Source organism: Triticum urartu, chromosome 6A (genome assembly GCF_056163025.1).
Source record: "Triticum urartu cultivar PI428250 chromosome 6A, HENAU_Tu73, whole genome shotgun sequence".
NCBI lineage: Eukaryota > Viridiplantae > Streptophyta > Magnoliopsida > Poales > Poaceae > Triticum > Triticum urartu.
Genome location: NC_141878.1, coordinates 83858371 through 83885520, shown reverse-complemented (window position 1 = coordinate 83885520; position 27150 = coordinate 83858371). Strand labels below are relative to the sequence as shown.

The window sequence follows — 27150 nt, the reverse complement described above, 5'->3', positions numbered from 1 at the left end:
TCCTGTTAACAGGCAGTGTGAAATGGTTCTAAAAGAGAGACGGTGCGAAGTGGTTATACTAGAAAAGAGACGGTGTGAAATGTCATGATGCAAATAATAGAGGAGCAGTGGTGGTGGTGGCGCAGGAGTGTGCAGACGCCGTCCGGCCCTGAATGTGCTGGCGCTGTTGTGTGTGCAGGTGCAGCGTGCAGGTGTTCAGCGTGCGTGTGAGCCCCGGAGAAATTTACGGAAGCAGAGCACTCAGTGGGAGCAGGTCGCGTGCAATTCAAAAAAGCCGGTGATGTCACCGGAACGTCAAGCTGACCCGTGCATGCAGCCCGGCGGCCCGGCCCACGCAGGCAGGCCTGGCGGGCCCACCTGTCAGTGCTCACGAACGAGCGTCTCCTTCTCGCAAACCTCTCATCAGTTCTAAAAAACAACCCCTAAAATCAGTTAAAAATAAAGCCTCGTTAATTACACCAAACCGAAGCCGGTGACAAACCTCTATCTACCGGAGAGCATGGCCGTGCCGCGCCACATACTCTGCAATGCAGTGAAGCGCCATGGCCATGGTGCTACTACTACAAGAAATCGACTTCCGTGATGAGCTACGGCCGCTTGCTGCCGCAGAGGATGTTGGCGGCCTGGCGAGCGAAGTAGGTGAGGATGATGTCGGCGCCGGCGCGCCGCAGGCACAGCAGCGACTCCATCATCACCTTCTCCTCGTCCACCATCTTCAGCACGCCGCCGGCCTTGATCATCGAGTACTCGCCCGACACCTGAACACAGCAACCATCATGCGGTTACAAACAAATGCGTCGAAATAAGTGGCATTGATCTGTTTGACAGATTACTAGTGCATCTCAAATGATCACGTGTAGTAGGGTCAGGCAGGCGATACGCATTGGAGGACGTGCAAAACAGATTCAAGGGGATTCTCCGGAGCATTCATATTGGAGATCAGTTTCAGGGTGGTGTTATAGACAGGGACAGGGTTCAAGGGGAGGCCAGAAGCTATTTCTGAGAAAACGATATCGAAAATGTCTGCTTTGCTTATTGCTAAAGATCATTTGGCCGCCAGTCCTTTTGTTACACATGAACCTAAATCTCCTTCTGGGTAAAGAGAAAATAACAAGACGAATCTAGGTGGCACTATGCAGTACATGTGGCCCTGAAAATGGCTTCATCAACAACATTGTACTTGACGCTAAGAAAATGGTTTCTGCTTTCACGTGAAATATGGAAGATGTGGTTGCAGGTAAAAAAGCTTGCAAACTAACCTGGTATGCAGCAATCGGCAGGGCTGAATTATCCCGTAGAAGTCGGATAATATCCAGGTATGGTAATCCAGGTTTCACCTGACAAATGATAACATAGCTTTTAGTACGCTACACAAGTAAGGAAACAAACAAAGACTTTGATGATCGAGCACTCTGTATACGAAGTAACAGAATTACCAGAAGAATGTCTGCTCCTTCTGCTTCATCTGCTGCAGTTTCTATAAGGGCTTCTCTGTAATTGGCTGGGTTCATCTGATAACTTGAGAATCAACAAAGCGTGTACTAGGTCACTTAGATATAATGATTTTAAATTATACACTGGATGTAACTACAAGTTTTAAGGTTAGGTACATACGTCTTCTTGTCTCCAAATCGTGGATTTGAATCCAGAGCTTCACGGAATGGACCATAAAATGAACTAGCATACCTGCAATATCATAGCCTATACATCATACACATGATCCTACTTGCAATTTGTAGTCAAGGGGAGAAGAAAATTATCAAATATAATAAGACAACAGTAGGTTCTATTTCAGGACAGGTATGTACTTGGCAGTGTAGGACATGACGGAGACATCATGGAAACCCTCCGCATCTAAAGCAGCCCGAATTGCTCCAACACGACCATCCATCATGTCACTAGGACTGACAACATCAGCACCAGCTCGAGCCTATTTAGCAACAGCAAAGTTTCCTATAAGTATGTACTCAAAGGTATACTAAGCCAGGAGGCCCATGACTACAAGGCCGATTCAGGAAAGGGAACCTGGGAAACTGCCTGCTTGCACAGCTGATGGACTGTTTCATCGTTCATGATGACTCCTGCAGTAGGATAAAAGGCCAATGGAAACATGGTTATTAATAAGTGCCATTATCGAGAAAAAGAGCACATTTCTACCAACATACTTTTATTGGTACGAAATACTAAACTGGAATGCACATCCAATTGACTTGGCATGCAAACATCTCCGTTGTGGAATTTAATGCCCTCAGCTCATATGTAAACAGGGGGTGCCCTCAGCTCATATGTAAACAGGGGGGAAACGAGCAATTTTTTCCCATAATCTACATGGTCAGAAGTAACAGATTGAAGTTCGATTCCTTTCATTTCTATACAAACAGCATCTAGTTGAACTTTGATGGAACTCATTTATCAGTCACAAAACTCCTCCAAAGCTGCTTACTTCCGAAAGTATAAATCAATATCAATCACACAAACTATGATTAAAAAGTAATAACTGCAGCCTCCGGTAACATCATCCAACATAATGTAAAAAAAATCAGGTATACTCTAACAGTGCAACTCAAGCATGATCTAACGGGCTCATATGCCTGTAAAGCCTATACAACACTACTTTTTCTCAACATTCTTCCAAATCAGGTATGCTCTCTTGGTCTCGATAGAAGAAATAAAGTTTTCTTTAATCAGTATGGCACTACAAGTCTACAACAGTAGCAGTATTAAGCAATGAGTGTTATATTAATATGATTAGATTGTTAGCATATGCAAAGTAAAATTCTCAGGATATCACACTGAACTGAAGCAATGAATGGAAGTAAACTTCAAATATTATCTCTCTGGGAGCAAATCTGCAAGGAATAAATTCTAACCATCTTCCCTCACAATGCCATCATGACCATCAGAAGAATACGGATCCAAAGCAACATCAGTGTAGATAACCTAAACAGGTAGTGTGGTGAGAAGCGAACATGTTAGCATTTAGCATAAATGATGTAATGTGACAATGATTATCAAATGTAACACATGACTCACAATGTCAGGGTACTTATCCTTGAGCAGACGGATTGTTCGCGGCACTAAACCATTATCATTATATGCCTCATCTCCAGTTTGCGTCTGATGGACAAAGGACGTCTATGTTATTCCATATGATCTATGCAATTCAATTAGACGAAAAAAACTTATGTTTCTGGCAAAACCTTTAATCCATCAGGAACCTTTGGAAATAGCACAAAGCTGTTAACACCAACATCGCGTGACTTGTACACCTGTGAATAATAGCAGTTCAACAAAACTGATTTCTTCCTGAAGATAGATGTAGCTAACTAAGACTTGAACAAGAGGGTGTGACAATAGTTGCTAATTTTTCAGCGCATTATTAACTATCGTCGTAAACTCGTATGGATATACATGCACTGTTTCTAGTATGGTGATATTGAAGTTATATGGACAGCAATGTCCTTACTACAGAAAATCACCTAATGTATCATAATTCAGGCATAGCTCCAATGGCACCGAATCATGTAAACTGCGGTAAGCTCGGTACCTCTTCCAGAAGCCCGTGCCTCCATCCAAGCCTGAAGCACCCAGGCATAGCTCCAATGGGAGTGTCTTCTTCACCTGCACATCAGTACCAAACTACCAATCAACCAAACTGTACCCACCAATCTCAGTTGCTTGCACCAACCATGTTTCAGTATCCCAATCACCAACCTTCGTGGATGAACAGAGGGAGGACGAGGTTCGCGGGGGTAATGCTGGTCTCCTGGAACGCTGCCCGGAGCGCCGGCGACCTCCGGTTCCGGCGAGGGCGCTTCGCCATGTCCTGCACACACACATCAAACAAACACCCACATGGCCACAATTCAGCACAGTGATTGGAACTTGGGCAAATGCCCGGATGAGAGGGGATGTGACGTACGAGGGGCCTGATCTCCGGGGTGCCGTTGGGCGCCTGCGGCCTGGTCGGCGGCGGCGCGGCGGGGAACTTCCCGGCGACGGCGTCCGCCTCGCACTCCTCGATGGTCCGCCCCGACCGCGCCTGGACGGCCGCCGCGGCCCCGTCCCGCTCGGCGCTGGCCCTCGCGGCCACGGGCCTGGCTCTCGGGACGGGCCGCAGCGAAGAGGTCCTCCGAGAGTGCTGCACATTGGCGCCGACGGCGACGGCGGGGGTGAAGGCCACGGTGGAGGCCATGGCGGGTTGAGGTTGGCGAGAAGCGGAGAATCGAAGAGTGGATGTGGATGGATGATGGCGCTCATGATCCAAGTAGACCCTCCTGCAAGCTGGTCCCACATGACAGCGAGAGATGCTTCGGGTGTACTCTTACATGCGGTCCCCACACGACAGTGAGAGATCGTGGACCCAATATTTTACACAATCATGTTTGGAGATATCATTCATCACTGAATAAACACAACTAGCCAAATCGAACGAAAGGCGGTGCTTCCGCAATTTTCGACAAAATTAGATGCACATGAGAAATTTTGCTCAAAGGTCAACAAACTTGCCCAAAAGTACAGGACCATTTTGCTCCAAGACCACCAGAATCGAACATAGCTAGTCAGCACCTGAGGGAGATGAATTACAGGACTATTTTCTGGACAGCAATCAGGACTAATGAGGATACATTCATGTTTTTGTTAGGGATTACATACACAACGATTCTCAAGAAAACTGGGTTGTATTCTGTTGCCAGGCCAACGATGGACCATACGGATTGGGGTCGATTCAATCTGCACACAGCTTGTCTCAGCTTCGGCGAAAGCTAGGCAAAATCGGAGCCTTTGGATTGCCACCATTTGTTGCTGCGAGAGCTTCGCACGCGCTGGAACCACCTGTCCCATGAAGAGTTCTCCGGGCTACTTGTGCTGCAAAAATGCGACCGTGTTACACTTTGTGTGTGTGCTCATACGGTCAGATTTCCTAGGGTGAGATACTGGCAAGAATAAGATGTGGTGGCACTTACATTGGAAGAAGCGGGTCAGGTTTTCCTTCAGTACTTGTGATCACCCTGGCTTAGTCAAGAGGAAAAACAATCACAAACTGGAATGCAAGAGCACGGGAAACATATGCGATATACTTGAAATTACTTACTCCCGGCATGCCGCAGATGCAGGTTCCATGGTTTCAAGCTCATTCAATTCATCCTGTGTCATATACACAAAACACAATATACATCAGAGATAATTAATTTCAACCTGTAGCGTAGCATGCTAATGATCAAATCCATAAACTTCTTCCCTAAAGGATGCTAGATCACTTATCATGGTTATTTTGTTAGAACTTTTAGCCTAACATCTAAAATAAACATGGCTGGAAACAGAAGAGTGACTTCTAAATCTTCGAACCTCTTTTGTTTTCGATTGGTATACTGTGAAGAAACATGATTGTGAATAACAGACCAGATCAGTCTGATCATAATCTGGTGGACATTGGTACAAATTCATCATGATGACCAATTTCAGGACTTCACTGAAATCTCCCTGTTTCTATAGCCAATCATTGGTATGACGGAGTAAAGACCACAGCCTGCCATAACTCCTTGAAGAATCCAGCATGGAAGAGAGAAATGATAATTTCTTTGCACAGACATTTTATATCTACCTGAATGCTCAACCTTTTCTTTTTTGCGACTACTGAATGATCTATCTAGTATTACCTCCGTATCAAAATAATGTAAACTCCTCAGATATCCCCTCATGTCCTTAAATCAAATTCATGATGTAAATAATTCTACAAATGTTAAAATTCATTTGTTTAGACGACAGTTCCAGTAAAGGGAGGAAAAGAATTTAGAGGTTAGAGTTCTTTCTGGAAAAATTCTGTTATCTATTCATGGTAAGGAGAGTAGATACGAGGTAACAAAAAAAAAAGATTCACTGCCAGAGATAGAAACTGAAAGACAGGGATAATGTGGACAATCATAGCGAACACTTCCACATTTATACGTTTCAGTAGCAACTTCCTTGGAAAAGCATCACGGACAATTTCCAGATAACCCTCCAACCAGCAGAAATATGCATGGTTCGACAGGTCAAAAGTGTGAAAAGGAGATTTTTTTTTTCTTCTAAATGACGTTCGTTTAGACTTTAGTACCCTGCTGGCCCCTCCAAACACTCATTTTACACTTCTGGCCCTCGGGGATATGGCGCCATTTATATTGGCCTTTTTTTTGGGAGGGGGGGGGTGCATTTTGATTGTTGTTTCTAGGTCGTACCAGCCTCGATGGAGTACACGGTCAGAACTCAGACGCCATCATGCAGTCCAAGATATGTACACCACCGTGACACACGAGACAAGACACCGCTAGCGTGGACGGTTGGCTGTTTTAGCTATTCACCGGTCATGGGTTCGAATCCTGGCTAACCATCTTTGTATTCCCTGTTCCGATTTTCTTATTTTCTTCCTGGCTAGGCTTCTTATTTTCTGACTTCCTTGGTCTTTTAAGGTAATAAATGTGTTTTCCTGGCTAGGTTTCTTCTTTTCCTTTTTCCGATTTTCTTTGTGCTTTAAGTTAATAAATAAATTCTATAAGAAGAGAAAAACTGTTGCAGCTTTGTGTTTGTTCCTACTACTAGACGCGCACTCCTCATCTCTCCTTTGCTATTCTATTTCAAGCTAAGAAATACAAAGTGTGCTCAGATCGCATCGATCGTTATCTCTTGAACGAGAAAAGAAAATGTTCTCTTGATGCAGTGTTTTTCTCCATCGATCTTAAGCATGTCCAGCATGTAGATATTTAGAAGGCATGATTTCGTGAACGGGTTCGAGGTTGGGGACGTGCTTGTGGCCAAATTTGTCCTCCCAAGTGTTATGATACTCTGCTATAGCCGCGAAGATGGTGGGAACCAGGGAGAAACATCTGCATCATTAATCAACGCTACCAATGTATTTTTCACTATTTTATCATAAACATCTGTGTGTAATCTGTAATGTACCTCTCTCTCCAGTTGATTTTGTTGGGTCCCTTTTGGTGTCCAAGTAACCAAGCCCATCAATGGACGACTCCAGTTTGTGTGTCTGCCTTGTACGTATGCTCATTTATGGCATGATGACCGGACGAATAAAATAGAGCGTAATAAATCCTACAGGGTGGTCATGTTTATACCTGTGTGGCTGTTGAATGTTTTGGATAGAATCATAGAATTAATTTCAGGTTCTGCATCAGCAGTATTTAATTTTGTAGCAAGGTGATGTACACTGTATGATGTTTTATGCACAATGCAATGGGACGAGGGCTTTGTGCCCTGTGGCTCAGAAAAAAAAACTACAATAAGAGAAAACAACTTGCTACTTGAGCTGAAGTATCGCCTCCTCTATGTGTTGATGGAAATTAACGAGACATATTACATGCTGGTTGCTCCAAACTGACACATTAAAGAAAAAGGGGGGGGGGGGGGGGGGGGGTGGAGAGAATTCGAACCCACAATGTACACTTTGCAAGCAGCCAACCATCTAGCCTAGCACCAGCTTCTAACATTGAGTATCTCTATTAATATACAATACCGCAGCGTCAGCCCCACCTAGATAACGGCATCTGACCTTATATGCCATCAAAGATGGTGCGACCTAGAAACACCAATCAAAGTGGCACCACTCCCCCCCTAAAATTGCCAATATAAATGGCGTCATATATCTGGGGGCAGAAGTGCAAATAAGTGTTTGGAGGGGCCAGTAGGGTAGTTAAGTCTAAACAAAGGCCATTTAGAAATAATACCGAAATGGAGGCAAATGATGTAATATCTATAAAAGGCTCCTTTGGTACTTTAGATAAGACGTTTATGAATTATTTTAGATAATTATGCAGAATCCTATTATGTGCACATAGCACAAACTGTCAACTCCTGACAGATCGGGGTACAGAGGACATGTTTATGCATGTGGCTGTTGAATGTTTTGGATAGAATTAACTCAGGTGCTGCGTTAGCAATGTTTAATTTTATGGTAAGGTGCTGTACACTGTATGATGTTTCATGCAAAATGCAATGGAACAAGGGCCTTGTGCCCTGTGGCTCAGAAAAAAAATATCCTACATGAAGGGGAAACCTGCTTGCTTCTTGAGCTCAAGTATTGCCTTCTTATGTGTTGATGGAAATTAACGACACATATATACATGTTGGTTGCTCCAAAGTGGCATATCTGTACAGTTTGCGGGGCAGCCAACTATCTAGGCTAGCACCAGCTTCTATCACACACCGAGTATATATATGTATTAGTATAAGATACGGCAGCGCCGACCCCAACTGATCCGACGGCACCTACATAACGGCATCCAACCTTATACACCATCAAAAAATGGCGCGACCTAGAAACACTAATTGAAGTGGCGCCACTACCCCATAAAAATGCCAATATAAATGTTGCCATATCTCTGGTGGCATAAGTGCAAGTGTTTGGAGGTGCCAGTAGGGTAATCAAGTCCAAAGAAGGTCATTTAGGGAAAATGATACTGAAATGGAGGCAAAATATGTAATATCTATAAAAAGCTCCTTTGGTACTACACGCTACTCAGTTACCAAGGACAAAAACGTGTATGAAGTACGTTAGATAATTATGAAGAATCCTATTCCGTGCACACAGCACAAACTGTCAACCCCCGACAGATCGGGGTACACAGGACATGCACGGTGCTACACATAGACATAGTTAACAAACATTCACCAAGGACATCACATCTCCGGTACTACGTCTGTTCCTGCCAATGCCGTGTACAAGCTATGTCATGTGTGGCTTAGGATGGGCGGCATTGGTGATTGGTGGACATCCAGATCCACGGACAGTAGGCATACAGAAAAGGCATCGTAGATGCCCTGGAAACAAGGTAGTACTATTACAGGTGTAGGCGTGTTGCCTAACAGTGGCACGGACCTTGACTTTACTTCTATCACCGATTAGAAGAGGCCTTGAATTAGAAAGAAATCGGGTGACTCTGCCTTTGACTCTTCAATCAGGAACATTCAGGGGGGAAACGTGAGATAAAGGGACATTCGTTTCCTTATTTGGTGTCACACACTCGAACAACCCTAACTATGGCAACCACCAAGGTTTGTGGATTCTACGAGTAGAACCGGGTTCTACAAGATCCAGATCGCGCTTTTTAAGCTGCCGAGTTGTTGTGCGAAATACTATCATCGAACGGAGCGAGGTTCTGGATTTGGCATGTATACTACGTGATGAAGCTATGGATCGATGCATCGGCTGGAGAAGACGGGTGGACGGGGGAGGAGGGGGTGCGGAGAGGCGGAGTTGGGAGTACCTGGAGTGACTGCAGCTCCTGGTCGAGGCGCTGGATGGCGGCGGAGAGGCGGTGCTTCCCCACGTACCCCACGCTCCTCGTCGTCGCCGCCGACCCCGCCGCAGCCGGCTGCTGCTGCTGCCCGGAAGACGGCCTCGACGTCCTGTCCTGCTCCTCCTCCGGCTGCTGCGGCGGCTCCTCCTCCTCCCCCTCCTCGTCCCGCGGCCGCCGGTCCCCTCCGTTGGCCTCCCCCCTCATCCCGGCCCGCCCTCGCTTATCTTCCCCGCCCTACAGATCTACCTCCGCCTCCGCCCTAGCCAGACCTGCGACCCACCTACCCACCTCCGCGTGCGCGATTGTGCCGAGCAAGAGGGAATAAGAGGGGGCGGTCGATCAGACGAGGCGAACGCGTTGGCACGCCATGGGCTGCGGGAGATGGTACCTCTCCCTCCCCTCCGCTCGGGCGGTCGTCGTCGGGTACGGGGGGAGCGGCGACAAAGCGGGAGGAGAACGGCGGTGGGGATAAGAGAGAATGGGGGGGAAGACGACGACGGGGTAAAAACGAAGGGAGGAATGGAGGAGAGGAGGCGGTCGATCTGACTGGTCAACACAAACCGCCGGTCAATGGATGGGACTTACGGACTGGCTCACTGCCAGTTAAAACAGAGCGCCGGACCCACTTTGCAGAGAAAGATACAGGTAGAAATGGCAGAAGGAGGGTCAGGGTTTGCCCGTATTGTCAGTGCAATGGATTTTATTTCTTTGGCGAAAAGGATAAAATTGACCTTTTATGGATACCCAATCTCCACACTTTTTGCCAACAATGGTAGCGCATCTCCAAACCTATACCTCCTCAAATTGCCCGGAAAGCGTCTGGACCGATCTGTTCGGACATTCTCTTTTGCTATCCAACGTCGTGTCGTAAATGTGCGTGAACGCGTGTCTGAATTCCGCAAGCCGACATCAAATCGGAGGAGGTTTGCGGACGTTCGGGCCTCCGCCATTGTGACGCCCGGATAATTAGGCTACAGTAATCTCACGTTAACGATGCCACGTCACTTTGATTACTGTTAGTAATCTCGCGTTAGTTCGAAACCGATTCAAATTCAAAATCAAAATCAATCAAACGATAAAAGTTTTTCAAATATTAAAACTAAAATATTCAATAAATAGTAGATAAATCAGAGGCTATGATAAAATTGTAAACAACATTATTGAAATTTGATAAGTGACTTAAACAACCTCAAACAGTGGCTGAAAACAATATTTACTAACCTTTTTATTAATAAAAAAATATGAAATGATAATTACCCCAAACTAGTTTTTGGTGGTAGGATATATTGTGTTGTGAATTTTGGGCCAACTCTCATATTTTACAAAACTCATTTAGTGCCCAAACAATTAGCCAAAACAGAAAAGGAAATAAATAAAAGAAAGAAAATACATAAAAAAAGAAAGAGAAAACCCCCTGCCCCCTGGGCTTCGGCCCAGTAAGACAAGACCCAACCGGCCAGCCCACCTCACTCTCCTTATCCACTCCCCTCACCCCCCGCAACCCTAGCCGCCACCCACTCGCCCCCCCCCCCCCACGTCGTTCCCACCCCCCCCCCCCGATCCAGATTGGATCGGGGACGAAACCCCCACGTCCCTCCTCATCTCCTCCCTCTCACCCGATCCAGACCGGATCGGGCCGACCCTATCGCCGCCACCCGAAGACGCCACCCCGTCGCCGCCCCGGCGCACGTCCCCATCGCCAACCCCCGCCGCCTCGCCGGACCGCCTCGCCTCCTCCCCGATGTGCTCCACCGACCCCGACGCCACCCCGAACCGCCGGCGCCGAGCGCCATCCACCCGGAGCTCCCCCGTCGCCGCCTGTAGTCTTCGTCCTCCTCCGCGACCCCCCCACTGCCACTCCCCTACACTACTCGGTGAGGGTCATGCCCTCTTCTCTCTCCCCTGTCCCGCGCACTCTACGGCGTCGTCGCCCCCCTGCAGCTCTCGACCACGCCCCGCGTCTTCCCGTAGCCGCCATCGCGCCCTGACCGCGGGGTGGCCACACCCATCGTGCGCGCCCGGCCCGCGCCTGCCGCCTACTGATCTCACCAGCCCCGCCCCTCTCGTGCTCACCCCCGCGTGCTCGTCGGTGCCCTGCTCCTCTGCTCATGCGCCACCACGCTCGCCAGCTTCCGCGCGCGCCGCACTGCCGCGCCTCGCCGTGTCCTCCCTGCAGCCGCTGCTGCTCACCTTAGCCTCGCCCCTCCGCCCCTGACCACTGCTCCATCGCGCGACCCCGCCACCACCTCCACCGTTGTAGCTTGCGCGCGCCGCCGCATGCCTCACCTCCGACGCCTCACCTGGCCGGCGTCTTGCCGCCGTCCCCCAGCCGCCCCGTTGGCCACGCCCGGGCCAGCGCCCGCACACTCACGGGGCTCCGCCCGGAACGCCCCAACGCCCGTGCGCCCATTATGCCCCCCTAGGGCCAATGACACATGGGGCCCAGCCCCAGCCCCAGAACGTTTTGTTAAAAAAAGAATTAAAAATAATATGTAAAATAAATAAAATAAATAAATAGATAATAATAATTTAATTAATTAATTAATTAAGGAATTAATTAAGTTAATTAATCATAATTAGATTAACCTAACTAACTAATTAGTTTAATTAAACAGTAGTTAGTTTAATTAAACACTTATTAGGCTAAACAGTCAATGACCAGCGGGACCCACCTGTCAGGTTGACCAAGTCAACTACTGACGTCATGCTGACGTCATGATGACGTCAACAGACACTATTCTGGATAATGTTGATTAAATTAAATAAATAAATCCTAAAAATGATTTAAATCTTTTAAAATTAATATAAAATAAACCGTAGCTCGGATGGAAAAACTTTGTACATGAAAGTTGCTCAGAACGACGAGACGAATTTGAATACGCAGCCCGTTTATCCGCCACGCATCCCTAGCATAGCGAACACGCAACTTTCCCCCTCTGTTTTATCTGTGCGAAAACGCGAAACACCGGGGATACTTTCCCGGATGTTTCCCCCCTTCACCGGTATCACCTCATACCGCGATAGGGCATCCCTAGCACCGCTACTTGTCATGTCATGCATCGCTATGCATCTGTTTGCTTAAATATTTATTGTTTCTCCCCCCTCTTCTCTCGCTAGACACCGAGACCGACGCCGCTGCTACCCAGTACGACTACGGGGTTGACGATCCCTCTCTCTTGCCAGAGCAACCAGGCAAGCCCCCCCTTTGATCACCAGATATCGCCTACTCTTCTCTATACTGCTTGCATTAGAGTAGGGTAGCATGTTACTGCTTCCCGTTAATCCTATACTGATGCATAGCCTGTCCTTGCTACTACTGTTGTTACCTTTACCTGCAATCCTAATGCTTAGTATAGGATGCTAGTTTATCATCAGTGGCCCTACATCCTTGTCCGTCTGCCATGCTATACTATCGGGCCGTGATCACTCGGGAGTTGATCACGGGTATATACTATATACTTTATATATGATATATGTGGTGACTAAAGACGGGTCGGCTTGAGGAGCACCCGCGAGTGGATCTTTGAGGCGGAGCGGCAGGGCAGGTTCCGACCACCTAGGAGAGAGGTGGGCCTGGCCTTGGTCGGCGTTCGCGGATACTTAATACGCTTAACGAGATCTGGGTATTTGATCTGAGTCTGGCCATTTGGTCTATACGCACTAACCATCTACGCGGGAGTAGTTATGGGTATCCCGGCGTCGTGGTATCAGCCGAAGCCTTCGTGACGTCAGCGACTGAGTGGCGCGCGCCGGATTGGACTGGAAGGCCACTAGGCTAGGTCTGCTTTCGGCCGCGTTCGCAACGTGCAGGTGTGCTAAGGGCGATGGGCCCAGACCCCTGGGCGCTTAGGTTTAGACCGGGGTGCTGACCTCTCTGTTGGTCTAGGTGGGGTTGCGATGTGTTGATCTTCCGAGGCCGGGCATGACCCAGGAAAGTGTGTCCGGCCAAATGGGATCGAGCGTGTTGGGGAATGTGGTGCACCCCTGCAGGGAAGTTAATCTATTCGAATAGCCGTGATCTTCGGTAACAGGACGATTTGGAGTTGTACCTTGACCTTATGACAACTAGAACCGGATACTTAATAAAACACACCCTTCCAAGTGCCAGATACAACCGGTGATCGCTCTCTCACAGGGCGACGAGGGGAGGATCATCGGTTAGAGTTATGCTATGCGATGCTACTTGGAGGACTTCAGTCTACTCTCTTCTACATGCTGCAAGACGGAGGCTGCCAGAAGCGTAGTCATCGAAAGGACTAGCTATCCCCCTCTTATTCCGGCATTCTGCAGTTCAGTCCACATATGATACCCTTATTCCATTTGATACCCATGCATATGTAGTGTAGCTCCTTGCTTGCGAGTACTTTGGATGAGTACTCACGGTTGCTTTCTCCCCCTTTTTCCCCCTTTCCTTTCTTTCTGGTTGTCGCAACCAGATGTTGGATCCCAGGAGCCAGACGCCACCTTCGACGACGACTCCTACTACACCGGAGGTGCCTACTACTACGTGATGCCCGCTGACGACGACCAGGAGTAGTTAGGAGGATCCCAGGCAGGAGGCCTGCGCCTCTTTCGATCTGTATCCCAGTTTGTGCTAGCCTTCTTAAGGCAACCTTGTTTAACTTATGTCTGTACTCAGATATTGTTGCTTCCGCTGACTCGTCTATGATCGAGCTCTTGTATTCGAGCTCTCGAGGCCCCTGGCTTGTAATATGATGCTTGTATGACTTATTTTATTTGTAGAGTTGTGTTGTGATATCTTCCCGTGAGTCCCTGATCTTGATCGTACACGTTTGCGTGTATGATTAGTGTACGGTCAAACCGTGGGCGTCACAGCCATGTACCCGTTCGACTGCTCGGTCCCATCCAAAATCCTCGATGTGTCATGTGTGTTCCATTCTGGAACGGTCGCCGCACATTTATGTCGGTGTGCCGCTCTACCACAGAAACAGAGTCTCGTGATGATCCTGGTACAAAAGGTTCGTCAGGCCCGCATTCAGAGACTTCTGCCTCAGACTCATATCCATAAAGATATTCTCTCGCTTTCTAGCTGTACCCTTCTTCACACCCACCACGGAGGTTAGAGATTTCCCGTTATCAACATTGTCCAGGCCCCTGCTCTCGACGTTTGCTCGGGACGGGAGGCTATGAAATAGTTGAAAGCAGATGCAACATTAAAGAAAGTCAATCCAGTAGCCGTAGTGGATGTGACTGGACGATATTGATGCCGACATCGCTTCAATGCAAACGCGTCAACCGAGAAGCCTACTCCGGTCTTTGTGCCGCATTAAAGCGGTGTCAGTATGCCTGCATGGCTATTTAAGCAGGTAGACAACATGGCTAAACCCATCTCCTCTCCGCCCACCACCACCTCGCATCTTCTCTTCTCTCCGCTCACCACCATGTCGACGATCCTCTCCTCTCCGAGACCGCACAGCCCCGGCAACACCCCAAGGCCGCATGCAGGTATTGATTCCACCTCTAGCCGCTCAAATCTATCCCGTCGACGGTTCACCGTCAAAGACACGCCCGACTGTCGTCCGGGCTCGGTGGTGGCACAAAGGCTCGTCTGCGCACCATCGCCGCTCATAAAGTGCGATGACTGCCCACGAAAGGTCATGTGTCGCGTGTCTACAACGCTGAAACATCCCGGATGGGTGTTCGTCAAGTGCAAAAACGATGGGGTAATGTGCTTGTTTTGCTTCGGCTGTGCTCCCGGATTCGACGCAGTTTCGATTGCTCTTTACTTATATACTCAACTTTTTTGTGTATGAAGGATGCAAGTTTTGGTATCAGGAAGAAGAATACATCGATCTATTGATAGAACGAAATTTGATAGATGTTCGTGCACTCGTTGCTAGAATAAAGACTAGAGATGAGATTAGATGCGAAGCAACATCTACCTCTTTAGAATCGAAGAAGAAAGAAGTATGTAAGATCAAGAATTCGCAAATCAACAATTAAGACATCGAGAAGATACTAATCCAAGCTATGGGAGCAGTTATGAAAGTTGGATATATTTAAAAATGAGTACTTGTGATTCTTATTTTCTTTGGACTAACTATTCTAGTCAAGAACTGGTGAATGTACTTCAATGTATCAAAAAATCCTTAATGAAATAATAAGAAATGCAGCCCAAAAAAATGTATGCAGTCAAGATGAGGCCGCACGTTGGCCGCACGGCCAGCGCGTCTAGGAAAAGGGCCGGATGCCGCCCCATTGCCATCTCCAAACGGACGAAATCCGGATAAAACGAACGTCCGTTTGGGGTGTGCGTTAGAGTTGGCCTTAGCGCGGGAGTCAGTTCAGCCTGAAATTGGTTTCATTGCGGGTTGCCAATTCAGTGTCCAGACAAAATAGGTGAATTGAAATTTTGGAATACCAAATCCGTTTCGAGCCTTTTCAATGGAGACATCTAAAGGCAGTGTTAGCAAAAATGGAGAGGCTGTTAGAAGAAGGTGCCTCGTATTGGGCTGAGCCTTCAAGTTTTTTCCCTTTCTGCAAGGGACGCCTTTAGTTGGGCTCTTAAGATTAGCGGCCTCTGGGTTTTTCTCTATTGGTGGGTCGGACCCAGTACTACTTGTTCCCCTCCATCGGCACTAGTAATCAGAAATATTTTTGATCCTCATGTTCTGGAAACACCTGCCATTAGAGGCTCTTGCAATGGCAGAGGATCTTTGCATAAACAAGATGCTTGTTGCCTCGGACTGCAAAGTGGCCATTGACACGATCAAAAAAGTGAGCTCTGCAAATTTTGGTATCATAGTTCAAGAGATTAGAGTTAAAGCTAGTAGTTTTTCTTTTTGCATGTTTAGTCATGAGTTTAGGGCATTTAATGTGGAGACCCATAATCTTAGGAAGCATGTTTTATCTTTAGGGTATGGCCTCCATATTTGGTTAGGCCAGCTGGCGATTTTGTCTTCATCCCTGTAGACATTATGACGCAGTAGTAAAGCTTTGTGAGATCCTAAAAAAATTACTCTCCATCATGTCGACGAAGAAGCTCAACATGTGTACTGTTCATTAGCCAAAAGTTGAAAGTGTGACGGTTGATTCGTTGATGTTTGGATACGGAGGTTGGTATGCATATTGTTGTTTCTAGAGAAACATTTGTGTAAATGTAAGGGCATTTCCAATACTGGCCTGTAAATTTGCTCCGGCATCTGTTTACAGATAGGGGGCAATCTGCGGACACTAATATCGAGGGCGGCCATCCAACGCTATCATGTATATATCCATCAGTAAAGGACAATTTAAAATTCAAATAATGTCCGTTCCATGCGCTCGCCGCATCACAGCAGCCCCGGATCACATGTCCAATATCATCCAGAAAGAGGCAAGTATGATGTAGTTTTTATATGCCCGATCATAAAAGAATAACAGTCCGGCAATATGTGTAGAAAATTAGATTTTCTACTCTACCGGAGCGGCATTTTGAGCTTCCACGCTCAAGGTGTCATCGTCGCCACGTAGGCAGCCTCCGCTTCCTCCTCCTCTACCGCCTCCATCTCCTCCTTGTCCGCCGCCTTCAACTCATCTTTCTGCCGCTCCAGCATCTTGTAGGGGATGGCTTGCACGATTATTCTTGCGTGGGCATTCAAAGCATCCAAATTCAAGGTCAACATCTTGGCGTCCTCTGCACCGGCTGCTATATGCACCTTCTTCTCTTTGAGCAACGCCTTCTCTTTGAGCATGAGTTTCTTCTCGGTCGCCTCAATCAACAATTTGTATCTCTTCATCTTTTTCTCCTCCTTGATGTCGGACCGCTTACGTATACCTCCTTCTTCAACAAGATGTTCTTAAACTTCTCCGTTAACTTGGCAGTCACACCTTCTCACTTTGCCCTCTCCTCCTCCCACTTCTTTCCGCGAAACCCTCTTCTAATCTTCTTCGAAGCCCCTGGAGTCATACACAATGAGTGCTTCACGACGTCGGTCAGACTTTGCATCAAATAACTCTAATTTGTCGATCAGCTTTTTTTGAAAACTTTCAGCACAATGATGATGGTTTAAAAAAACAAAGGTGGTGGTTTTCTGAATTAGGGTCCTCAATTGTGATATCCTTTTTTGCAATTTACTCCTGTTTTACATGAGTTTAATTATCATTCTATGAAATCACAAAGCTTTTAATTACACGAGGCCAACAGAAACCAGAACCATGTCCGCAGCTCCACCCAGCCAATAAACAGTTAAACTCATCAAGGTTGCATGGTCAAAAAGACAAGAAACTGAAGACAAAAACAGTTAAACTCAAGAGAATCTAGAAGTTGAAATAGCCTCGGTTAAATTTTAGAGAATCTAGAAGCTGTTCCTACATATACAACCAACGCCTTTCTCTCTGTTTCTACCATGCCAACTCAACTTGGCACATACTCTTTACTCATACACCTTGATCTACAAATCAGACTAAGCATCCCCCACGAATTATATTACATCTGCTACAAGTCAGGGGTCACCAGTGTTTCACAACCACATCCATTTCCGAGGTCAACAACCAGAACACCTATATTGACCCCCAGCAGCGACTTTGTGATGATACATCAATGGCAAATCTCAACCTATAATACATCAGTGTGTGCCTGCATCAATGGAGCCTCCCATTGGTCATCGGCTGCTATGCCCATTTGCTTCGCATCTCACCGAAGGGGAGTGAGGGGAACTCCCACCATTCACCATTATTTGGGGCTGCGCTTCCGCCGTTACGAGGGCCTGGTTACCTTCAGGAGAACTCACGTCGTTCACCATTATTTGGGGCTCGCCTCCCTTGGACGTGGCGTCAGCCTTCTTTAGCGGGGACTGATTATCTTCCTCAGCAGTAGCGTTCACTCTCTGTGCTTTAAGATCGGCAAGTTTCACAGCCGTCTTGTCCAAGTCTTCGCCCGCCAACACTTCTAAGCGCCTGAGAGCTGGTGAATCCCCATCACAGTACCTATGCCACATGCTTCTGTATGCAGATTCCAGGCCACGTGTGAAACTCTCTCCGTCACAGACTGGTGATTTTATCATCAGTTCCCGGAGGCTCTTCCTCAGTTCTTCTAAGGCACTCACATCTGATGCCAACTCCAATGCTAAGCTAACATATTCATCCTCCGTTTTGGCAACCAGCCTCCCCAACCCTGCAACAAATAATTCTCAGTCAGACAATTCCCTATGTTTATATAACAACAATATACAGGTCCCCTTTTTTAGGTTCCATAATAACAGATATAAGTCACACAGAAACTAGACGGTGGAAAAATAAATAACTAGGCAGGAGAAAAATAAATAAAAATTCATGTCCACCTATTGTTAGAACGTACCAACTTTAGTGAGTAGGCTAACACCAACATTATGAGCATGAACTGAACCAGCCATTGTAACACATGGAACCCCCATGTAAAGAGATTCACATGTAGTGGTAGTCCCAGCATATGGAAACGTATCTAGGCTGCAAAAACACAAATGGAAGTTCAATCAGCTTCAGAGGAACACCGCTAATGAAGAACACATTTTCTGAATATTCACACGAAAATAGTAAGGAATTGCCAGTGATCAATGTAGGATAATGGTATTTATTGGCATGGATCTAAAGATTATATATAAACGCACACCCTGACAAACATGTAAGACTTGACATAGAAGATCCTATATGTGAGTATATGGCACAACTATATTACAAGTGAAACAACTTCTCACCTGATGTCCATTAAGGAATATGCTTGCATGTGGTCATGGTTGAGATGGATGAGTGGTAGTAAATCAACTCGTAGTGACTCCAAACCCAACTCCTCAAGTGTCGATAAAAATTTCTGTCTTATACTGTCACAGCAGAATGGCTTGCACTTAACCACAAGCCGTGAGTTAGGGACTGCACATAATATTCTGGCCCAAACTTGCATAACTTTCGGTGTGATCTGCCAAAAATAACTTTATGAACAGAGTGATTCAATAGAGATAAAATAAAGCGTTCAAATCTGTTATGCACCTTTGCTAGATTGTTAAAACTACCAAACGTGACGAAACCATTTGAAATTGCTGGTGTGGGACAAACCGGCCCAGCTTCTGGAGAAGGAGTGTAACAAAGAAAACTTTCAGGAAGGCGCACCAACTCTTCAACATGCCTGCAGAGAGTCGGTACTATGAGGTTCTAGACGCATAGGGAGAAACTGCATGACAGAATAACTACATGAAAAGCATCCGGCATACCTTTGGTTTGTATTAGGAGAATCAGCCAATGAATCTGTTATTCTGTAGTCAATTGCTGGTAAACCTGTCGTATTAGGGTAACCAATCCATGTAACCTGTAAGGACATACATACCCAAGTTAGAAAGGCCCTTCTCAGCAAAACAGTCAGATAGCAATTGACTCATTGATCGAACTACTTGGAATGATTTGAGTGGATAGGGATGGAAGGGGACAAATAGAAGCTCCCAGAACATAATAATAGGCATAAAACTGCTCATATGCAAGCTGTTCTGAAAATAAAGTCAAGTCGTTGAAATGCCACGTGGAACACATACCTGAATAGGAGCAGGGCGGCACGCCATTGTTCCTAGTTTATTATTTGCTGTATGACCAGTAAGTTCCACAAGTATATCCACTTTATCCTCTCTGACCAAGGTAGCAACCTTCTTTTCATCAATACCATATATATCTCTCCAGACCCCGCCCTTTTTTAACACCTTATCCTTGAATCGAAGGGTCTTGGCATCTGCCTAGAGAATCATCAATAATAAAAAATATGATCAGAAAAAAGAGCAAAGTGTGTGAACAGAAGGATAATGATGAAATAACCCCAGATCCACCTTGATAGCTTCACATTGCAGTTACTTATTTTCTAGTCTGGATGTCTCGTGTTACCAAACTAATTTTGATAGATAATCTCTAGGCTGTTGGACACTGGATTAATGTTTTTGTTTAGTTAAAGGGGTAGCAAGTCAGCCAAACTAAGTTGATTGTCACTGTGTGCCCAAATCCAGAATAGCTAGCAAGGAACAAATTGTCTATACCTTCACAACACCAGAATAGACGACCACCTTGCAATTTGTGTAATCATGGTGTGTAAGGGGGGCTTCAACGAAGTAAGACACGGAGTGAGTAAAAAAATCAGGAGACACATAACCAATGACCAGTGGACGATCAGCGACTTTTATGTTATCCCAACTAGTATACTGTGCATACAATTTCATAAAGCGCTTTCCCCATTCCCTGCAAAAATTGAGTTAATACTGGATAGTAGTAGTGCCATATCAAAATACATGATCATGGTAACATAGAAATGGCACTTTCATTGCAAACAGTGCATAAACTGACCTGTGAGCATCATAAAGCCTGTCATCTGAGCCCTCGTCAATATAGTTCATGGCAAGCAAACGGTTCTGCAAAGAGTTGTTCTGTTAGTTGACCATGTAAGGAGAGAGTGTAAGCTATACAGTTTCATGTAGCGACATACAAGAGTACGGAAGATAGTTTAAATAGCAAGCTTGAGGCCTCACAAAGTACCTGACCGGCATTTCGTGAATCAGGATCAATTTGCAGGCATCTTTCATATGCCTGTACAGATAACGTAATACTTCCAGCATCTCTGTAAAGAACACCTATGACAGGTAGTGGTGAACTGTCAGTCACTTCGCAAACGCCTAATCAATGTTAAAAGGAATATTCAAAGAAATTAATTTTTGCAAAGCTTCCATACTTGTACTCCCTCCGTTTCTTTTTAGTCCGCATATAAGATTTGGTCAAAGTCAAGCTTTGTAGAGTTTGACTAACTTTATATTAAAAAATATAAACATTCACAATATGAAATCAATATTATCAGATGGACCATGAAACATATTGTCATACTATATAGTTTTAGTATTGTAGATGTTCATATTTTTTTATATAAATTTGGTCAAACTTTGTGTAGTTTGACTTTGACCAAATCTTATATGCGGAGTAAAAAGAAACGGAGGGAGTACCCATTGCTCGTGGACAAGTAGGAGGTACACACATTGGGAATATCGAGGAATTTTGTTTTCCAAAACAAATTAAAATAAATCCTGATATTCCTTGACACTTTGGAAGGCCACAGAAGTCCAATGAAATCGACAAAACTAGCAAACCCCTAATGGCCACCCTGTCCCCTGTTTACTACTACCTCCGTTCCGAATTATAAGATGTTTTGGGTATTTCAATATGGACTAGATACGTACTGAAATGAGTGAAAAAAACACACTAAAACGCGTCTATATACACATCCGATTCAGGAAAAAGTTAGAACCTCTTATAAAAGTGAACGGAGGGAATACTATTTTATAGCTGACTGTTCAATGCTACTCATTTGTGCACCGTCCATCGTTCAATACTGCCTGTATGGTGTTTGTTTTTATCTAAATACATGCATACTCATGCATCAATGTACCCTCATCGTGTATGGTACAACTATAAAAGATGATTGGTGGTCACAGAGCCGTCATGGATTCTTAGTTGGAACATGTTTCAAATGACATGCTAGTATTAAGTATCTAAAGTGACAGAGGTTGATTGCTCATTACCTAAGTTATTGTATGCTTCAGCATAAGTGGGATTTGCAAGTATGGCCTTCTCAATCATGCTTGCAGCAGCATCCATCTTGCCCTAAATATGAAAAATGTATTTCAGTAAGCTAAAAATGCAATGTAACCAGTCAACCACAGTAAGAATGTAAGAAATCAATAATGATAGAGGATCATACCTGAACTGTATAGACAACTCCAAGGTTATTCAATGACTGGGAGAAATTTGGCTTAATTGACAAGGCCATCTACAAAAAGAAGGAAATAGGCAATAAGTAAACACAACTCTAATAAACATGAACAGAATTGCATACACTCACTTGATAACATTCAACAGCTTTGTCGAGATTATCCCTATCCTTGTATATCACTCCCAGGTTGTTGCATGCCTCCGCACAGCGAGGATTGAAGTGCAGAGCAAGTTCATAAAAAACAATAGCCTTCATGAAAATCACAAGTAGATTAAGTCAGCCAAAAGTGAATGCTAATAGTAGAACCAAATTTATGGAATTTTCATGTAACTCACCATCTCAAAATTCAACATTTCACCATATGCAACACCAAGATTATACATTGCATCAGCATAGTGCCAATTATAGAACAGAGCTTTCTTGTAATATGCCACACCTTGATTGATGTCACCTTCAATTTTAACCTGAGCATCTCCGATGTTTAAAATGATAATTAATTAAAAAAATAGTTGTGCCTTAATCAAACACAAACAGTTGCCTTTAACCAGACACAAAAGGTGTCGGTACTATCTTTTCCTACTTAATAAAAAGGATGTAAGGTTCTGTCGTCCACCTCGTCCTTCATCCAACATTCCCCATTCCCTCTTGTCTTTTATTGATTTACCAAATAAAATTATGTTTTCTTTGGCAAGACAATAAGTTCTTACTAAGTGATTACCAAATAAAATCCTAAAAGTTATTTAGGTAGGTAAATCATGGGCATGATTTGTTAAACAATTATTTAGATCATCACACTAATATGGAAGGTAATCATGGGCTAGCAGGAAGGTAATCATGGGCATGAATTGATAAACAATTATTTAGATAATCACATTAACATGGAAGGTAATCATGGGCTAACATATTAAAGAATATTTACACTCGTTGCAACGCACGGGCAATTATGTAGTAGACAACTAAAGGTATACAAAAGAGAATGCAATTGCAGTTGAGCTTCTGTATAGCATGGAGTAAACAATGGAATATGAGTATATGATCCTCTTTGAAGGCCATGTTACAGTCGGTAAAAGAACAAAATGAAAATTGATGGTAATCGGTAGAATTTACACAACAGTAGAAGTGGACAAGTCCGCACCTTTGTACCCAAGTCGGTTAGTGCTATTGCCATGTTATTCTTAGCAATCTCAAAGTTGGGGGAAATAGTCAAGCACCTGGGGTACAGGAAAGTCATGCCACGGGTGAACTTACGTTCTTGCTGTAGATTATTTTATGAATATCGGCACAATTCATATCAAAATAATGGCAAATTTACCTGTCGTAGCAGGCAATTGCTGCGTCTAGCTCTCCCCGATTCTTGTAAATAACCCCCATATTGCAATAAGCTTCAGCATACAATGGTCTCTCCAATGCAGCTTTTTCATAACAAGTAAGAGCTACGTCAAACTGCATCATCTCTGAATAAACCACCCCAAGGTTGTAATAAGCAGGCTGCATAAATCAGGCGTATACATTAGCACAATGCTAAATTGACAGACAAAAATAATAACGGCTAGAGTTGATGATTGTACCGCGTAGTGGCTATCCACTTCAAGAGCTTCACAATATTTTTGAATCCCATCTTCTGTATTGCCTGCAAGCTTCAAGCTAGTTCCAAGATCGGTCAAAACTATAGCAAGAAATTCTGCAGCAGCTTTATAGGAAGGATCCGCACTTCGAGCTTTTTGATATGCCTGTTCCAGATTGTTTTCTCCATTATTAGAACATAAAATTTGTACAACACAGTAGCTACAGTAAAATAACAAAAACTTAAAAACATTGTGTGCAGGCCCTACTAACGGTTTTGGACAGTATGATGTTTAACCTAACGAACTAAGATTGGTTAGGATTTCTTGTACTCACACTAAATGTAAGGGGTTGGTGTTCTCTGAGGGAGAAATAGTATGCATAGACATTCCAAGCAGAATCCTGCTTTCTTTTACTGCAGTTGTCATCTGCCCTGATTTAGCAAACACTTATGTGCTTTCTACCCACAGATCAGCTACACTGTTAAACAGTAATTCCGTCACACAAGAGATTATACACAGGACACACTGATGGCTAGGTTAATTTGGACAAACTTAGTGTAAAACGGAAGTTCATAAAGAGCCCTTTAAATTAGCTTTTAGATCTAACTTGTATTCTGCAAAACAAAAACAGAAAACTATATTTCAGGAAACATACTAATGCCAGATCATCCATTCAGGTCAACATGGAGGGATATATCAGATTCGAGGCACATACTCAATCAAAGATTTCCAGCGTTTAGCTGTTCACAACAATAACAACAACAATGCTATGAAAAAACAAAGTCTGCTTTTTCTGAGACACAGCTCACAAGAACCAGCAAGCCAGCAGATGGATGAGAGAATGTTGCTCCATACCTCTGCGGCCTCAACCAGGTGACCCTCGTCTTTGTATATCATCCCACAATGCGTGAGAGCACACGCATTCTTGGGATCGACCTTGACAGCCTCGGTGAAGCAATCCAAGGCCTGCCTTGGCAGGCTCTGGGCCTGGAGGCAGATCCCTTTTCCGATAAGGGCCTCCACATTGGTTCCATCCTTGTCAAGAACGGTACTGTACAACTGGAGAGCATCAGCAAATTTGTTGCGTGACCGGAGGATGTTGGCATAGCGAAGGGCGTCCGTCCCTTCCGGCAGCTGCTGCTTCGCAGGGGGGGCAGCAGCCCCATTGCAGTCAGGAACGGCGCCGTTGCTCTCCTTCCCTTGGAGGGGCTCCATCCCTGGCTGCATGAAAGAGAGAGGGAGAGTCTCCTCGTCTCTTCCTTCCTCTGTGAAAGATTGCAGACATGAATTGAGTAGGGTTTAGTAGAATTCCGGTTGCATATACCGGCGTACGGAAAACGCATCGAGAAAAGGGAGAAAAAAATCTGGAGCGGAATGCGCGTAAAGACTAAAAAAAGACCCGGCTTTGGACTAACTCTGAATTGCGCAGTAAAAGTGGCGGCTTCTTTGCAAGACGGCTTGCAAGAAACCCGGATGGGAAAGGAGGACAAGAAATCAAATTCCAACCCAGCCAGCGGAAGACGCCCCAGGAATCCTCCAATAATAGGTAAAGACGGGAGGAAATCGCAGGAAAATAGGGCGTGCCAGGTAAAAGAGTCCAACAGAAGCAGAGCAAGCAGGGAAGCGCGCTCGCTCGCTCGCCTTGTCGAGAGAGCGAGAACCCTAGGTCGCGGCGGGGAAGGAGGGGGGAGGGGGAGGGGCTCACATTAGAGGGCGGCGCGGGGCACCGGAGCGTGGAGGCGCGAGATCATGGCGCGGCGGGAGGGTCCCGCGTCCCCGCCGCGGCCACCGGGAGGCGGAGCGGTGATCGCCGCCGCGGCGAGGGATCCGAGGGCGGCGGCGGCGAGGGTTTCGGCGCGGTGGAGGAGGAAGGAGAGGGGAACGTAGCAGCAGTGGTATTTTGGTGCCTCCCCCCTCTCTCTCTCTCTCTCCCCCTTTTGCCTTCTTTTTTTCCCCTTGGCTTTTACGCTTTCGTCGTGCGTGCGCTCGCTTTGAGCTTCAACCAGGCCCTTTTGTACTATCCAGTGCTGCAACCGGGCCGGGCTGGGACGGGTGGGCTTTTCTCGACTGCGGCTTCCTTTTCCTGCGAGCGGGGAGGAGCGAACCGAAAACACGGCCTAACGCGCCGATGTAGATGGACGGGTGTTCGTTTTTTTGTCCGTCGCGATTTAGAGCGACACCCGGCCCTTGTTCTTCTATGACCCGTCCGTCGCTGGCACAACGGCGATTATTCCCCACTTACCCCTCCTTACTCGTTCGCGTCCTTGCCGCCGCCACCAAGTTCCAGCCACGACGACGCCTAGGCACGGCCGTCGCATCCACCAACCTATTCACGCCACCGCGTCCACCGAGGCTGTGGCCGCTCATCGTCATTGTCGTAGCAGGAAAAGGGACGCATGTCAAGGGTCGTCGGCACCGCTCTCGCCTCCACGAGCACCATCGGAGGGCGTAGACGCCGACGGGCCTGCTGCCCTTGACCGGTCACGGCTCTACCATGCCCAACTCCGTTGCCGCCCACAATGTGTTCGGCCCTTTGCCCACAAGGTACCATGGCCGATAGTGATGATGAGTTTTTTTTTCCAACAACATCATATGTTCATCGGATGATTCATCGCCCGAAGATGAGGACTTTATGGTTGCTACTATGGTTGTCAATGAGCACATTTCTAGGATGCGGTCAATGTTTAGGTGGTCAATCCAGGGCCATGCTCTGGCGTTGAATCGTAATAGAGAGAGTGGTCATTGCCTACTCTATAGCTATTATTTTCACTGCAAGTCTCCGCTCTACAATGCCAAGCTTTTTCGGCGACGCTTCTGGATGGCTAGGCATATGTTCAACCGTATTCAAGAGGGAGTGATGGGGTATGATGATTACTTTAGATGCAAGAATAATGCCCTCGGAAGGGTTGGCTTCGTCTCTTATCAAAAATGCACTTCAGCTATCCGAATGATTGCATAAGAAATTCGCGGTGATCTTGTGGATGAGTATGTCCACATGAATGAGTCCTCATACCTTGTATCATTTGTATAGGGTGTGCAAAGTCATGGTTGTAGTGTTTGGCCCGGAGTACTTGAGAGAACCAAATGTGGTGGAAACAACCCGGTAGTTAGCGATCAATGAATCTAGCGGCTTTCTAGGAATGCTTGGTAGTATAGGTTGTATGCACTAGAAGTGGAAGAACTATCCATTTGCTTGGCGAGGGCGGTATAAGGGGCATGTTAAAACTTGTACAGTCATACTTGAAGTTGTGGCATCATAAGACCTCTGAATTTGGCACTCTTTCTTCGGCATGGCAGGTTCTTACAATGGCATCACATACAATGCAGAAGGCAATTGACCATAGGTCAACTTGAGATCAATGGCTACCACTACAATAAGGAATACTACTTAGTCGATGGTATCTATTCTCAGTTGTCAACTCTTGTGAAGACAATCGCCAGACCGGTAGGAGAGAAGCGAGCTAGGTTTTCCCAAGCACAAAAGAGTGCTAGGAAGGACGTGGAGCATGCTTTCGATGTGCTCCAATCTCGATGGGCTATTGTTCGACACCCTGTCAGAACATGGAGCCAACGGAAGATGTGGACTGTG

At 45.8% G+C, this 27150-nt stretch overlaps 3 protein-coding genes across 4 annotated transcripts; all 3 read right to left on the bottom strand.

Moving 5' to 3' along the window:
- Nucleotides 1–259: 259 nt before the first annotated feature.
- Nucleotides 260–4256, bottom strand: LOC125513334 (delta-aminolevulinic acid dehydratase, chloroplastic-like). The gene is made up of 12 exons (XM_087526722.1): nucleotides 3923–4256; nucleotides 3715–3826; nucleotides 3548–3621; nucleotides 3201–3269; nucleotides 3034–3117; nucleotides 2871–2940; nucleotides 2026–2081; nucleotides 1809–1930; nucleotides 1615–1686; nucleotides 1437–1518; nucleotides 1260–1337; nucleotides 260–758 (listed from the first exon to the last, which is right to left on the bottom strand). The coding sequence occupies exons 1-12, from the start codon at nucleotides 4193–4195 to the stop codon at nucleotides 588–590; spliced, it is 1263 nt and encodes a 420-aa protein (XP_087382848.1). The 5' UTR covers nucleotides 4196–4256; the 3' UTR covers nucleotides 260–587.
- A 171-nt stretch (nucleotides 4257–4427) lies between these two features.
- On the bottom strand, nucleotides 4428–9803 carry LOC125513335 (guanine nucleotide-binding protein subunit gamma 2). 2 transcript variants are annotated; one of them, XM_087526724.1, is made up of 5 exons: nucleotides 9258–9803; nucleotides 5096–5148; nucleotides 4968–5012; nucleotides 4851–4869; nucleotides 4428–4815 (listed from the first exon to the last, which is right to left on the bottom strand). In XM_087526724.1, the coding sequence occupies exons 1-5, from the start codon at nucleotides 9492–9494 to the stop codon at nucleotides 4642–4644; spliced, it is 528 nt and encodes a 175-aa protein (XP_087382850.1). In that variant the 5' UTR covers nucleotides 9495–9803; the 3' UTR covers nucleotides 4428–4641. The 2 variants fall into 2 exon arrangements, with proteins under 2 accessions (XP_087382850.1, XP_048534377.1); XM_048678420.2 differs by having other exon boundaries at nucleotides 4428–4869; nucleotides 9258–9791.
- A 7747-nt stretch (nucleotides 9804–17550) lies between these two features.
- On the bottom strand, nucleotides 17551–25548 carry SPY (Tetratricopeptide repeat (TPR)-like superfamily protein). The gene is made up of 18 exons (XM_048678416.2): nucleotides 25267–25548; nucleotides 24417–24826; nucleotides 23565–23726; nucleotides 23309–23484; nucleotides 23132–23207; nucleotides 22332–22460; nucleotides 22126–22245; nucleotides 21985–22053; nucleotides 21806–21887; nucleotides 20772–20866; nucleotides 20583–20647; nucleotides 20279–20477; nucleotides 19790–19984; nucleotides 19475–19569; nucleotides 19254–19389; nucleotides 18965–19182; nucleotides 18589–18716; nucleotides 17551–18405 (listed from the first exon to the last, which is right to left on the bottom strand). The coding sequence occupies exons 2-18, from the start codon at nucleotides 24786–24788 to the stop codon at nucleotides 17894–17896; spliced, it is 2829 nt and encodes a 942-aa protein (XP_048534373.1). The 5' UTR covers nucleotides 24789–24826; nucleotides 25267–25548; the 3' UTR covers nucleotides 17551–17893.
- Between the last annotated feature and the right edge of the window lie 1602 nt (nucleotides 25549–27150).